We start from the raw sequence: 16,092 nt of genomic DNA on the forward strand, positions 1-16,092 counted from the left end.
CCCTTCTGCTGTGTCTTTCAGGCTTTTTTAATGAGTAATGGTCACTTGTTGGCCTGATAGGTATATTGTGTCCAAATTTCATGTCAATTCGTCCAGTGGTTTATGACTTATGTTAATCCCATAAACAAGCATTACATTTTTATTTATATAGATGACAAAGTGGAAATGTGTCCCAGCTTCTTTTAGACTGTATATCCTATAAGCTTGTCACAGGCGCGGTTGGCGGGGACGAGGGACAGGGCCTTCTCGGTGGTGGCCCCTCGGCTATGGAATGCCCTACCTGTAGACATCAGACAGGCCCCATCGCTGCTGGCGTTTCGGAAGAAGGTTAAGACCTGGCTCTATGAACAAGCGTTTGGCTAATCAGTGCAACTGAATATAGGAGAATGGTAAAATTTGATCTCAGGAATGGCACAAGGATTACGAGAACGGATCTGATTTCATATTGAGGTGTTATGAATTGTTAATGATTGTTGATTTGTTGCTGTATATGATGTGTTTTAATTGTTTAGGATATTGTTGTGATAGCATTGATGTTATTGTGATAATTTCATTGTGTAAACCGCATTGAGTCGCCTTATCAGGCTGAAAAATGCGGTATAGAAATAAAGCAAATAAATAAATAAATAAGCTTGTGCAATTCAGATGCAAGACGATCCTTTTTTGGAATTCAAATTTTGTTGGGCATCCAGATTCATTTTGGGGAGCCTCCTGAAAATTGGCTAATGGAAATATCAGTTTTCAGCTAGGCAGCCGAAAGATCTGGGAAGATCCAACCAACTGGCGGATCCTGGGATCCTTTCCTTTCTTCCTTTCAAGGAAGCCTAGGTTTGAGCAACGGGGTTAAGGAAGCATGTGCCACATACTCCCGAATAAAAGGGAAGAAGCCATGCCCAGCAGCCATGTAGGCTGTTTCGGGAGAAAAAAAGCATGGCAGCTGCGTCCTTGCTATTACGGATAACCAAACCAGCTCAACAAGCCGAAGTGTCCAAAGAAATCCAACCAAAATGAATCAATGCACAAGCCTAATCACCTATAATCCCTCATCACTGGCACTGATGGGAACTGCAGTCATACAACCTCTTAAATTTTGTATACGTATCAGTCTTGTATGAAAAATGAAGGAGTTTTTATAGTTTTATTTCTAACCCAACCTGAAGATGCCCACAATGGCACCTTGTATTTTCAGGGCGGAAATTATGTGCTCTGAGTTTTTCAGGTGACTCTGAACCCCAATCTTCCTAGTCTAAATCATGTCTGGCTCAAGCAAAGTAATAAAGAAGAAGGAAAATATCTGTGACAACTCACAAACTGTGTCTTCTTTATAAGTTTAGCCCATTTTGTGTTCAGCTTTTTGAGTTCTGCCGAAACAACTGATCCCACTTCCTCGTTGCTGCATTCAATCAGAAAGTTCCCAGCTTCGTTTAGAGATCCGTGTCTAGAGTTCCAGGTTGCCAGGGTCTCAGTGGGAACCTATGGAGTAACAACATCACAGACAACAATGCTTACTGCCCATCCCTAAAGTGAAAAACAAATTAAAAATGCAGGAGCCATGCCAATGTACCTTTTTGGGGTGCTCTTTCCGCGTCTTTTCCAGCCATTCCTTTAGTAGTTGGATGTTCTCCGTATAGATAGCCCAGGATGATAATTTCTTTTGAAGAGTTTCGTTCACATTGTATATGTACTCTTTGCATCTTGAAATCTGGGATTCTAGCATCTTAAATTGTTTGTTTATGTCATCAGGGTCAACTCCTAGAATGTATACAATACTCTGTCATTGATCATTTATATAGTAAATGGAAAGACCGGGCTGATCTCCCTCTGTCAGCTACAGCTCCTCATGTGGGGACATGAGAGAAGCCTCCCAAAAGGATGGTAAAACATCAAACATCCAGGTGTCCCCTGGGCAACATCCTTGCAGATGGTCAATTCTCACACCAGAAGCAACTTGCAGTTTCTCAAGTCGCTCCTGACATGAAAAAGAAATATTAGAGCACGAAGTTCATCCCAGCCTTGACTAATTGTGCAATTATATGAAGCAAGTTACCAATTATACCCATTTTGCAGCTGAGAAACAGACAACAAAGGAGAGTGACTTCTAAAATCAGTTCCACTTTAGATGAGTGACTGCAACAATTATGTAACATATTAAATCACCTTTTTTGCATTGGTTGCAAAAAAGATAAGAAAGGGAGAGATGTGTGTATGTGTATTTGTATAAGTTTGTAATGTATATGCTCAGTGTATTACATTTTTAAAATTAAAAATTAATTTAAAAAGAAAGAGAGAGCTAGATAAAATTACCGCAAATTGTCATTAAGATTCAATGTATTAATTTGATTTTCATATCAGAAAACCATCTGTTAATTTGAACTGTTTCTTCATATGAGCTTGACAACAATTTTGGTGGGTATCTCCGTACTTTTGGCTCTCTATCAAGACCTTTGGCTAGCACAAACAAACAGATTGATTGACTGACTGATTGAAAAGAGAGTATCTTGCCAAAGGTTTTTCGGTGAATAGGTTAGTGATCAGGGACTTAAACTCACATTTAAGCTTCAACTAGAGCAGGGTGGAAAAGTGGTTCTTGTGTCAGACTTGGATTTGGGAGATATGGGACCTCCTGTTTAATTTGTTTGATGACCTTATCTACCAAAAACCTGATCTAACTTGCGCACGAAGTAGACATGAATAGTGTACACTGCTCTGAGTTCATTGGAGGAAAGTGGTGACCTAAATGCAACTCATAAGTAAATATATCCATTATTAATAGAACCACAGAGTTGGAAGACATCTCATGGGCCATCCAGTCCAACCCCAATCTGGCAAGAAGCCAGGAAAATCACATTCAAAGCACTCCTGACAGATGGCCATCCAGCCTCTGTTTAAAAGTCTCCAAAGAAGGAGCCTCCACCATACTCTGGGGAGGAGAGTTCCACTGCTGAACATCTCACACAGTTAGGAAGTTCTTCCTAATGTTCAGGTGGAATCTCCTTTCCTGTCGTTTGAAGTCATTGTTCCATTGCATCCTAGCATATGTAGTGTAGTTTCGACTACATAAGCAACAGACAAAATACAGAAAGTTGGGTAGAAAGAAAGCACAGATTAGGGCACTTATGATCAGTTACCTAGAACAGAAGTCCTGATGAGTCTGTTCTTCTTCTTTTCACAGGTTTGAAATGCAGCTTCTAGTTGACCAACAAATTCCTTTTCTTCAATAAAATCCTGTTCAATTAAAAAAAAAGAATGAATGCTTGCTAATACAGAAATAGTTAGACAAGTCTGGGTTGTTGTAGGTTTTTCCGGGCTATATGGTCATATTCTAGAGGCATTCTCTCCTGACTTTTCGCCTGCATCTATAGCAAGCATCCTCAGAGGTAGTGAGGCCTCACAACCTTTGAGGATGCCTGTCATAGATGCAGGTGTAACGTCAGGAGAGAATGCCTCTAGAACATGTCCATATAGCCTGAAAAAACCTACAACAACCCAGTGATTCCGGCCATGAAAGCCTTCGACAATACATTAGACAATTCTATTTTTAATTTAGAAACCAAAAAATAAAATCTCTGAAATGTAGGAGGGAAAGAAAATGAAACATTTTCCTATTTGTTTGGCATTCACTCTCTCCTTCCCGTTTATGATGCGACACAACAACCCTCCTTCATATTTTCTTGTCTTGTCCTTGTTTTCTGAATTATGAGGCACCACACCTTGGGTAATATATGTACACTTAATTTATGTCTACACCCTTGGCTGTTACAGAAGCTGCCCTGATGCTTTTCTCCTGCAAAATATCCCATGACTGATATATGGCAAATCTCTGAAGAGGCACCTTGGATGAGACCAAATGTATTTACTTGATTTTTAATTTATATTCTGTCTTCCTCCCAATAGAGAACGACAAAACTGTGATATAGTTTCTGTTCACACCATGGAGAATCAGTTGCCTATGGGGAGCTCCATAGAGTGTTATGGCATTTTCCATCTTTGGCAACTCACATATACAGAAGGATATTCCTGCTGGTACTGAAGCTGAATTAGCCATCAAGGAGCTCATTCACACAACACAATTATAGTGCTATTATTCCACTTTAACTGCTATGGTTCCATCCTATGGAATCCTGGGTTTAACAACAACAACAACAACAACAAATATACTCTATTGGGACATGAGAGAAGCCTCCCACAGGATGGTAACACATCTGGACATCTCCCTGGGCAATGTCTCTGCAGATGGCCAATTTTCTCACACCAGAAGCAACTTGCAGTTTCTCAAGTTGCTTCTGACACAAGATACACATACACACATACACATTTTATTTATATTCCGCTCTATCTCCCTGTGGAGACTCAGGGCAGATTACAGAATAACATATATGGCAAACATTCAATGACATTATACAATTAACAAAGTCAGACAATACATAGACAAAGGCAAGGCTTCTCTCATTTTCATCTCCGGCATCTGGAGGCTGTGCTCGACTTGGCCATGAGGAGGTGTTGTTGCTCCATTTTTCTACGCCAAGGAGCCTGTTGTCCATGGATGCCTTTCTGATCAAATTGCCAGCATGTCTTCAAGAGTACCTTTTACTTCCCCGTCAAAGTGGTGCCTATTTATCTACTCACATTGCTGTTTTTGAACTGTAGGTAAGCAGAAGCTAGGGATGACAGCAGGAGCTTACTTCAACCCATGGCTTGAACTGCCAACCTTCCCATCAGCAAGATTTTCTGTAGCTGGCAGTTTAACCTGCTGTGCTAACTATGGGTTTGTACTTTGGGGAGGCATTACAAGAATGATCCTTGGTTGAGAGTTTTCTTTTGGCTCTTCCCTAAATATACCATAGAACCATGGCAGTTTAAAGTGGTTTAATAGTTCCACAATTATGTATGGTAATGGGCTCCTGATTGCTACCCACCGATGACTTTCTTCTCCATGATTTTATCCAGGCCACTTCTCAAACTGTCAATGTTGGCAGCCATAATTATATTTTTGGAAACAAATTCCACAGTTCAAATAAATGATGTGTGAAAAAGTACTTCCTTTTCTTTGTCCTGAATCTTCTCCCATTCACCAGTTCTAACATTATGAAAGAGAAACCTCCTCCTATCTACTTTCTTCATACCATATCCTTCTACTATACCTCTATTCACTTCTCGTTTTCTTAATCTAAAAGTCACCAGATGTTGTAAGTGGTCATCACAAGTAAGTTGCCACAATCCGTTTAATATTTTGGTTGCCTATCACAACTTCCCAATATCCTTCTGGGGAGGACTTTGAACTACAACTCCTGGGTAGGAGAAAATGACAGTAGAGATGGCAGCTATGTAATGCCTTTAGAGCAGAAGTGCTTGCAGCTTTCAAATCAAAGCTTAGATACAAACTCAAGGCATTTGTTAACACTGAGAAATGGCAGTGTTCATTGGGTTAATGTCATGAAAAGTAACGAAGGTGAGTTCTGGACTGGTTTGCAAGGTACATAAATCTTGGGTCAATTAATATCCCTTCCACCAATATTCTCACATTCATCGCAACCAGGAAGGATACTGATAAAGCGATGGACTTCTCTTCTGTTTCTTAAACCTGAGCATCACCTTAGCTCAATGTTGGGGTCCCAAAAACTAGCAACATTTAAAGCAGTGGTTCCCAACCAGTGGTCCATGGACCACCAGTGGTCTGCAAGAATGAAAATATGGTCCGAGGCCTCACCATTACAAACCACACGGCAACAAGAGGGACTGGTCTCCCAAAACCCTTTTATAGTGCTGGGGCAACAGAGATGTTGGGACGGGAGAAGTTGACTACGCATGAAAGATTACTACCACCACATCGGCTCTAGATTATTGAATATGGTTTTCTGTGGGCAAGCAGATGGGGACAACTGGATGGTATATGTTCTGTATCAGAAGTTAGAGCTGATGTGGTCTATCCAATGCAATTTTCTGAATCAGCACCCCAAATAACCAAACTAAATCTAAAGTTGACCAAAATTTGTAACCATTACAGTACTAATTTATTATCAGTAAACATTTTGATACTTAGATACCTGGAGTCATGTAAAGAAGGATGTCATGAGTGGAAAAAGTTTAAGAAGCACTGTTCAAGAGCATTTTGAACAGTGGCTGAATGGACATATCATTTGTGTATTCCTATTTTGCAGGCATTTGAACTACATTCCCCTCTGGGCCCTTCCTGTCTTTGCAATGACATTAATGAACCTAAAATAGGGACTAGTAGGGACAGTTTGAATTAAGCCCCTTCTTTCCTTTCCAACCTTGCACTAAAATATTGGGAGAATAAAATTGTTCTCAAAATTTTAGACTTCAAAGTATGTCGTATCCCTTGTTTGGGAGGGGGAAATGACATTTTTCCAATCTGCTGATGTTAACTATCTATTGCTTTACAGTGACATCTACTGGATGTCTATTTTAGACTGAAAGCTGCTTAATTCATCTAGTAACTGTTGCAATTACAAATGCAGTTAACACCAAAAACTTGAATGTAATAATGCACAGCAGTCCTGTTACTTTTTACCCTGCCTGATATCCAATGAACTCAAGGCAGTCTACAACAAAACTAATTCAAAAAATAATGTAAACTTTGTAGCAGTAACAAGTAATATATAATCTAAAGCATACAATGTAAACATGTTAAACTATGCAACAAATACAAGAAATTAGTTAAAATCATATACGTATAAACATTGGAAAAAAGCATCAGACCACAATAAAATTACTGTAAATATTACACTGTTACTACAGATGGAAGAAATCAGGCTGTGAAAGAAGATTTTTGTAAGCAAACTTCGGCCCTCCCTCCAGGTGTTTTGGACTTCAACTCCAACAATTCCTAACAGTCTACTAGCTGTTAGAAATTGTGGGGGCGGAAGTCCAAAAAACACTTGGAGAGAGGGCGGAAGTTTGCTCATGCCTGTTGTAAAATATGATTCTACTGATACACTGAATAGTTTGTATCCTCCAAACAGACCAGTTACAAAGCTACCCAGAAATTGGGTAAAGACTTGCCTGCCAGTCTGAAAGCAGTGCCTCAACCTCTTCCTTGGTCCCATACTTGATGTGCCAGATGTTCAGCTTAGAGATCAGTTCCTCCAAGATAGCTGAGCAGAATAAGTTGTAGTATTCCACAAGGATGCTGTAATCCGTCATCTGAATGTTGCCGAACCTGAAAATCAGCCAAAACATTTAAAGAAGATGAGACAAAAGTGACCAAATGATAGCACCTGATGGTCTTAAGAACCCCTTTGGGAGAGAAGGCTGGAGATCTCTCCACCTTTCCTTCTCTTCCTGTTTGGTGTTGGTGAACTTCAACTCCCAGAATTCAAAAACAGCCCCCTCCCAACCCCACCAGTATTCAATGAATGGTGCAGATTCATTGTGGGCTGGGTTCAGAGTGCTCTTTGATTGTAGGTCAATTATAACTCTCAGCAATTTCAACTTCGAAATGTCAAGATCTATTTTCCTCAAACTCCACCAGTGGACATACTGAGTATTCATGCCAAGTTTGGTCCAGATCCATCATTGTTTGAGTTCACAGTGCTCTCTGGATGTAGGCGAACTACAACTCCAAAACTCAAGCTCAATGCCCACCAAACCCTTTCAGTATGTTCTGTTGGTCATGGGAGTTCTGTGTGCCAAGATTGATTCGATTTCATTGTTGGCAGAGTTCAGAATGCTCTTTGATTGTAGGTGAACTATAAATCCCAGGAACTACAACTCCCAAATGACAAAATCAATCCCACACTCCCAATCCCACCCGTATTCAAATTTGGATGTGGCAGGTATTTGTGCCAAATATGGTCCAGTGAATGAAAATACATCCTGCATATCAGATATTTACATTATGATTTCTAATAGTAGCAAAAATACAGTTATCAAGTAGTAATGAAAATAATTTTTGGTTGGGGGTCACCACAACATGAGGAACTGTGTTAAAGGGTCATGGCATTGGGAAGGTTGGGAACCAAACTAAAATTCCCTTAACCCACAGCCACCATCAAGAGCACCAGGCAAGTCCATCAGCAATATTGCTCTCCAGCCAGCAAGCTGCCAAATTTGGCAAAAGCAATCATTTATCTGCAACTAAACTGCAGCTTCCCACCCTTTATGGCTGATAAAAGGAGGATTCTGACAAAGACTAACCGTTTTTTAATTTCTTCCAGCTTTTGATGGGGTACTAGTGGCATGCCTATCTCATCTCTGTTTTCAAAGGACAGCAGGGTCTCCAAGTGCTGGTCAAAATAGACCATCAAGCCCTAGAAGAAAGAGCACAATCAATACATTTTCATAGGAGAAAAGAGCAACACATGAAATCGCAAGGATCATAATATTGTCTTACTGCAGGAAGAAATGGTCAGGCCATTCCGGTTTCCACTGGCCCCAGGCAGCTTGGCCAACAGCAGAATTTAGGAAACTTAGTTGTTTGGACTGCAATTCCTAAAGTCCCTTGGCCAGCATGACCAACAGGCTGAGGGATTCAGTGAGTTACTAGAAATAGCAACCTTCTATAAGCCTCCTATACCAGTTATTTGTTTGTATATAATTCAGATTGCTTACTGTATTATATGTGTGTGTGTATTGGTATGCCGTTTTCCTTAATTCTATGTTGTGGGAGGGACTGCAAACCATGTGACCAGATCTGGAATTGTTCAGACTCAGACTCCATTTTTAGCTTCAGACTCCATTTTAGAAACAGTATGCTTTTAGAAGTCAGTAGAGACAGAATACATTAGAGGACAGAGACTCTATTAGACTCTCAGAGTACAGAGATGTTTTACACCAGTAGTTCCTAACTTTTGGTCTTCCAGGTGTTTAGGACCTCAACTCCCAGAAATCCCAGCCATTTTACCAGCTATTTAGAATTGTGGGAGCTGTAGTCAAAAACACCTGGAGAACCAAAGGTTGGGAGCCACTGTTTTAGACTGTTGATTATAAGAAAGGTGCCCTGTGTTATCTGCACAGAGAAACTATTTCAAATCTATCTGTAACTAGATTGATATGCAACATAACTGTATACTGAATACATAAAGTTTGTGAGTAAACCAACTATGTTATTTTAACAAAGACTACTTATTTTGTCTCTTGAGAGAATGATTTAAACCAAGATGTTTAAGAGAGAGAAGATGTTTTTAGGAAACTGAAAGAAACCCTTCTGAAACTCTGCTGTATGTTTTTTATGCATTGGCATATCTTTGTTCCTAACAGTCCAAAAAGATATCTAGGTTATCAGACTAACAGCTGAGAAACCTAAATTGCCTTGCATTAATATTATTTACCACTAAGGAAAAGGTTGATTCAAGTGAGTTATTAATTCTTCTCAGGAAGATCATACTTTACAAAAAGTTACAGTCTCTAACAAGGTTGTGCCTTTCCAAAATATTCCTGGTTTCCCCAAAAGGTTATGAAAGCCATTTTCCAAAAGGTTATGGAGATTTCCTTTGTCTAAAAGTTGTACCCTGTAAAGGCTACTTTTCCATACTCTGGCTATTTGGAATAATTTTACAAGAGGGCTGTTCTAATTTTTTGGGGGCTGTATGGAAGCAGGATAGAATGCTTCTGGAACATGGCCATACAGTCCAAAAAACTTACAACAACCCAGTGATTCCAGCCATGAAAGCCTTTGACAATACATTAACTTCACAAGAGACCAGTTGCTCCAAGCCTGGAAAGGTGTTTGGGATATAAGCATTTCCACTGAGAACCAAACTGGAACTACAATCGACTTGTTTTTAAAATAAGAAGGTAGAAGCATGGATTTGGCCATAGAATCAAAGAGTTGGAAGAGACCTCATGGGCCATCCAGTCCAACCCCCTGTCTAGAAGCAGGAATATTGCATTCAAATCACCCCTGACAGATGGCCATCCAGCCTCTATTTAAAAGCTTCCAAAGAAGGAGCCTCCACCACACTCCGGGGCAGAGAGTTCCACTGCTGAATGACTCTCACAGTCAGGAATTTCTTCCTCATGTTCAGATGGAATCTCCTTTCTTGTAGTTTGAAGCCATTGTTCTGTGTCCTAGTCTCCAGGGCAGCAGAAAACAAGCTTGCTCCCTCCTCCCTGTGGCTTCATGTGATATTTGGCCCTTACTGACCCAGTGACCAACTAGCCTTTCATTCAATGAGTCAATTCTACATGGGAGTCACTTGCCTTCTGTTTTCGGAACACTACTGGGTGCCTGAAAAAAGGAAACTTCATTCCAACTTATAAAAGCATGAGAAGAATCCTGCTTTTCCTTTCTCTTGCAGTCTTATACACAAGGCTTGGCAGCAGTGTGCACGTGATCGAGGTTATCCTCTCACGCACTCCCCTCCTTTGGCAGGCCTATTCTTTCCCAGACTTAATCCCTTGACCTTTTCTCCTCCCTGGATATCAGCTTGCAAAACTGCAATTACGCTCTAGACGCCTGGCCTAGAAAAGAAAGCAAGCAACACTACGTCAGCAGGCTGTTTTAGCTTCCTGGTTAAGGCAAGAGGACCAAGAAATTTCAGCTGGTTCTTCCCAAAAACTAATGAAAGTATTTAGTAACTCCATCCAATTTAGATAAACTACCAAAGGCAAAACCTCTGTCACTGTATCAGTTTTAATGGTATTCGTTTTGTTTATCGTATCAGGAGCAAACTGAGGGTATAGCTGTAATGTATTTTAAAACTTGGCATCATACTAAATTTCCTTTGGCCAGTAGCTGGTCACTTGAAGTGCCTCTAGTATTGCTATAAGAAGGTCCTCCATTGTGCATGTGGCAGGGCTCAGGTTGCATTGTAGTAGGTAGTCTGTGTTTTGCTCTTCTCCACACTCACATGTCATGGACTCCACTTTGTGGCCCCATTTCTTAAGGCTGGCTTTGCATTTATTTTTTCTCTTAGGGTTGGATGCTTCTAACCTGGACCTAATGCCGGTACTGGGCCCATACTCCAAGCCCCTTCCCAAAGCTCATATCCCTTTCCAATGGGATTTATTTATTTATCGTGTCCAAAGCAAATTGAGTTATAATGTACAGAAAAACCACAAACAAAGTTAAAAACTTGGCATTATACTAAATTTCCTTTGACCAGTAGCTGGCCACTTGGAGTGCCTTGGTGTCCCTCTAAGAAGGTCCTCCATTGTGTATGTGGCGAGGCTCAGTCCTCATTGTAGTAAGTGGTCTGTGGTTTGCTCTTCTCCACACTCGCATGTCACAGACTCCACTTTGTAGTCCTATTTCTTAAGACTGGCTCTGCATCTCATGATACCAGAGCATAGTCTGTTCAGCGCCTTCCAGGTCGCCCGGTTTTCTATGTACTCAGGAGGGAGTTTCTCATCTAGTACCAGCCACTGATTGAAGTTCCGGGTTTTAGCCTGCCACTTTTGGACTCTTGCTAGCTGAGGTGTTCCTGTAAGTATCTCTGCAGATCTTAGAAAGCTATTTCTTGATTAAAGGCATTGGCGTGCTGGCTGACATCAGAACAGGGAACAGGCCAGAGATGTCACTGCTTTGGTCCTTTCATTATTGGCTGTTACTTCCCAGCGGATGTCAGGTGGTACAGTATCAGCTATACAGTGTAATTTTTCCATCCTGTGATAATGTGGCATGTCTCATTAAGAGCCACATTCACTGTTTTAGTGTGGCGAGATGTGCTCCACACTGGGCATGTGTACTCAGCAGCAGAGTAGCAAAGTGCAAAGGCAGAGGTCTTCACTGTGTCTGGTTGTGAACCCCAGGTTGTGCCAGTCAGCTTCCATATGATATTATGTCTAGCGTCCACTTTTTGTTTGATAGTCGAGCAGCACTTCTTGTAGGTCATAATACGGCCCAGGGTAACTCCCAGGTATTTGGGTGTGCTGCAATGCTCCAGTGGGATTCCTTCCCAGGTAATCCTCAGAGCTTGAGATGGAAAGCACATGTCCGTTTTTTAGATGGATTACGAATCAGCTGTTTTTCCCTGTAATAGGCAGTTTTGAAAGTTTTAATGGCTAATTTGAAGTTTCAAAACTGTTGGCCTCATAGCTAGGATTCTTTTACCCAAAGAAGTCTCACTTCTCTTGAGAGCTTTTGGACTACAAATCCCAAAATCCCCCAGGCGCTACATGTCACCATGCTAAATGTGGATTCTGAGATCTGCAATCCAAAAGGCTTCTTCCAAGCACTGCTTTTCTCTTATGTCCCTTTTCTAATTCTTTGCCCCTTTTCTGAAAACATAAGAAGTTCCTCGTTGCCTCTAGATTTCATTACTCTCAAGATGAAATAGGGGAATCATTATAACCTTTCTCAATTCTTAATTAATCCATTATTAACTCTTAATTAATCCTTCGTTAATCTTCCTTCTTGGCAAGTCAATTAGTAGATACCCCAACAGGCGTGATGGCACATGCTTCACTGCCCCCAGTTAGTGGGAATTAATTTGCTTTTCCCCCACTCCTTCTGATATTTCTTTCTTGGAAGTTAGAACCATCAATCTGTAACAATGCAATTTAGCATCAGATGCCTGTTCATTAACACACTTGGAAAGTAGGAGTGTGTGTTGTTCTCAATCAATTACTCCTTAGTTATAAAACTGCGAGCTAAATTAATGTTAGTTTTATCTAGAGCAGACCCACTGGGATCAATGGGTTTTTAATTGTGAATAACAAGTCCTATCCATTTTAATCAGTGTGCTCAAAGCAGACTTTATATTGGATTTCACCCATCATCTTTGGTTGTCTAAAGGTATATTGGTTGTTTTAGGTTTTTTCGGGCTATATGGCCATGGTCTAGAGGCATTCTCTCCTGACGTTTCGCCTCCATCTATGGCATGCATCCTCAGAGGTAGTGAGGTCTATTGGAACTAGGAAAAAGGGTTTATATATCTGTGGAATGACCAGGGTGAGACAAAGGACTCTTGTCTGCTGGAGCTAGGTGTGAATGTTTCAACTGACCACCTTGATTAGCATATAATGTCCTGACAGTGCCTAGAGCAAACTTTTGTTGAGAAAAAGGCCCGAAAAAACCTACACCAACCCAATGATTCCGGCCATGAAAGCCTTCAACAACACATAAGGGTATATTATCTACATTATAGAAAGAATGCAGTTTGATACCACTTTAACTTTTTTTTAAAACTGCCATGACTTGACTTTTTTCCGTGTCAGAAGTGACTTGAGAAACTGCAAGTCGCTTCTGGTGTGAGAGAATTGGCCATCTGCAAGGACGTTGCCCAGGGGATGCCCAGATGTTTTACCACCCTGTTGGACACTTCTCTCATGTCACAGAATGAAAAACTGAAGCTGTCAGATGGGAGCTCACCCCATTTTGTGGATCTGAACTACCGACCTTCAGGTCAGCAGTTCAGCTGGAACAAGGTTTAAGCCATTGCGGCATCGCCGCTCACCATGATTTGATGCAATGGAAGCACAGAAATAGTAATTTTACAAGGTCTTTAGCTTTCACTGTCAGGATGCTGGTGCCTCTCCAAACTACAAATCACAGGATTTCACAGCATTGAGCTCTCAAAGAAGTGTAACAGTGTTGATTCTAGTCTTGACTTTGTGTGCCTTCAGTTTTTCACATTGTCCTCTCACACATGCGCTTTCGCTTCTATCATTTCTTATATATTTTGTTGTACGCATTGCAATCTAAATGTTGATATTCTCATAGCTTTCAAAAGATTCCTGGAAGTATCAAGTTTTCCTGTCCGGTTAGCAAATTGCTTCCTCCTCCAATATCATGCAACACAACATTGTAATCTGCCTTCAGTCCCATCTTTTGGGGGAAGGCAGGAAATAAATAAACTAATACAGTAAAATACAGTAATCATTCACAAATCAGAAAACAAAGTATTTCCCATTTATTATAATGGATTTTTTCTCTTTGGCATCACACGAGCTTAAGGGCTGCAGTAGCACAGCAGGTTAAACTGCTAGCTGCAGGAAATCTGCTAACCGGGAGGTTAGCAATTCAAAGCCATGAGTCAGGGTGAGCTCCTGGCTATCAGCCCTAGCTTCTGCCTACCTAGCAATTCATAGGCATGTAATGAAGTAGATCAATAGGTACCACCTCAACAAGCAGGTAAAAGGGCACCCTATGCAACACAATCAGAGAAGTCTATGGACAAAAGGATCCTCAGCATGGAAAAATTGAACAAGAGCACCTCCCTATGGCCGGAGTTGAGCATCACCTCCAGAAACCAAAGATGGAAGGGAAAGGCCTTTTCCATTGTCTGTGTACTTTATGTTCTTGTTGTCTCCATAAAACTGTAATCCACTCTGAGTCCCTCCGGGGACATAAAGCTGAATATAAATAATAATAATAATAATAATAATAATAATTATTATTATTATTATTATTATTATTATTTGAAACACAACAAGATGAGTCCACAGCAAACAAGATCACTCTGCTGCCTGTTGTACTGAATCACACGTCGGATTCAGTGTCTAGGACTGTGTGATGTATCAGCAAATAATGTGTGCAGATCCCAGTAAGGTGGCCTTTTGCAGCTATTATTATTATTATTATTATTATTATTATTATTATTATTATTATTTGCTGGTTTGGAGAAAGTTCCATTAAACCTGGATATACATGTTAGTCTGCAATCTGTTTGATCCATATTGTGTCTTTTAATCATTTTGTATCTTTTTTATGTGCACAAATAAAATATTAACAATTAATTGTCACTATTCAAATATAAGCACTACAGAAGCAAGGAGGCTGTGAACAATGGCATTATATCTGCAGAGACAAGGAAAGAACAAATCAAACTTCCCATACTGGTGTGTACAAAGTCTGGGAAAGTGACTTTTCAGATAACAGCTTCCAGAATCTGTCTTGTAATTATAGTCCAAAATGTAACTTTCTGAAGCTTTCTGAGAGTGTGAAAGAAGGCACAACAGATAGAGAGAGAGAAACAGAATGGCGTTTCTGTGCAATGAATATCACACTTCACTGCTACTAACCTGGAGGGATTTCATTCTTCCTTGAAGGACATCCACTGCCTTGCAGCGGTGGTGCGAATCAGGGAGATCTTCGGCCATCTGCTGTTCTACATCTTGGAGCCACAACTCAATCGTATCTAAAGGCGGAGGTAACAAACGGTCCAGCTTTCCTTTCCATTCATCAATCTACATTAAGAAAAGACAGAGATGTCCAATACAAATTGTCTTACTTCATGTTTTCATACAAACCTTCTCAACGTTGTTACTGAGGAACCATCTGGAGGCCTGAAAGTGTAGGCCAAGCATGGGCAAACTTGGGCCCACCAGGTGTTTTGGATTTCAACAATTCCTAACAGCGTACTGGCTGTTAGGAATTGTGGGAGTTGAAATCCAAAACACCTGGTGGGTCCAAGTTTGCCCAGGCCTGGTCTAGTCGGTTAACCTGTTATGTTGCAATTCCCATTACCCCCCAGTGCGCTTGGCAGATAATCAAATGATGGGACTTGTCATTCTGTAACATCTGAGAACCCAAAGTGAGCAAAGACTAAAGATCACTGACCATTATGTTAAAAAATATAATTGGCCCTCTGTATTCCTGGATCTTCTGTCTGAGAATTCAATAGTCCTTTGATGGTAACCATAAGGCTGATGCGGTGCTCGATGAAATTGAGTTTGGCACCCATGTTCTAATGACATGATCTTTGAAGAAGAAATAATGTTTCTACAGAATTTTGGAAAAACCTTTGGAGGTTTTTAAACAGAGGCTGGATGGCCATCTGTCAGGAGTGCTTTGATTGTGTGTTCCTGCATGGTAAAAAGGATTAGCTGATGTTTGTAGTCTCTCCCAACTCTATTATTTCTTTGATAAAGGACTACAGTTCCTGCAATGCCCTTCAAACGGTAGTCCAAATCTTACTTTTTTAAAGGTAAGGTTTATTAAACACCCCTAATGACCTGTGAGGACAAGCTGTCCCATGCTTCTCCCATCTGCAGTTGATCTTCACTCAGCTCCAGAGCTTTCCTTTTGGATGTCAAGACAGGCAGGAAAGCTTTCTTCTCCTCATCAAATGTTTCCATAAAAGACATCATCTCCTAAGAAAGAAAATATATAAGCTCACATTTTGTGTCAAATACTTTCACAGCAAAGGAAGAATTAGGCAAGGGGGAAAGGTAATCTTGGTCACTCTA

General features: G+C 40.6%; 1 protein-coding gene across 1 annotated transcript in view; it reads right to left on the reverse strand.

Annotated features, from left to right (window-relative positions):
• The window catches only part of SYNE2 (spectrin repeat containing nuclear envelope protein 2), a 343,575-nt gene that overhangs the window by 241,460 nt on the left and 86,023 nt on the right, over positions 1 to 16,092 (reverse strand). Inside the window, exons 11-17 of the mRNA XM_067468497.1 lie at positions 15,859 to 15,996; positions 14,926 to 15,090; positions 8,158 to 8,270; positions 7,024 to 7,180; positions 3,129 to 3,225; positions 1,565 to 1,752; positions 1,309 to 1,473 (exon numbers count right to left, since the gene is read on the reverse strand). Coding sequence (XP_067324598.1) covers positions 1,309 to 1,473; positions 1,565 to 1,752; positions 3,129 to 3,225; positions 7,024 to 7,180; positions 8,158 to 8,270; positions 14,926 to 15,090; positions 15,859 to 15,996 — 1,023 coding nt within the window. The remainder of the gene's footprint in view (positions 1 to 1,308; positions 1,474 to 1,564; positions 1,753 to 3,128; positions 3,226 to 7,023; positions 7,181 to 8,157; positions 8,271 to 14,925; positions 15,091 to 15,858; positions 15,997 to 16,092) is intronic.

The sequence above is a fragment of the Anolis sagrei genome, chromosome 1 (assembly GCF_037176765.1).
Source record: "Anolis sagrei isolate rAnoSag1 chromosome 1, rAnoSag1.mat, whole genome shotgun sequence".
NCBI lineage: Eukaryota > Metazoa > Chordata > Lepidosauria > Squamata > Dactyloidae > Anolis > Anolis sagrei.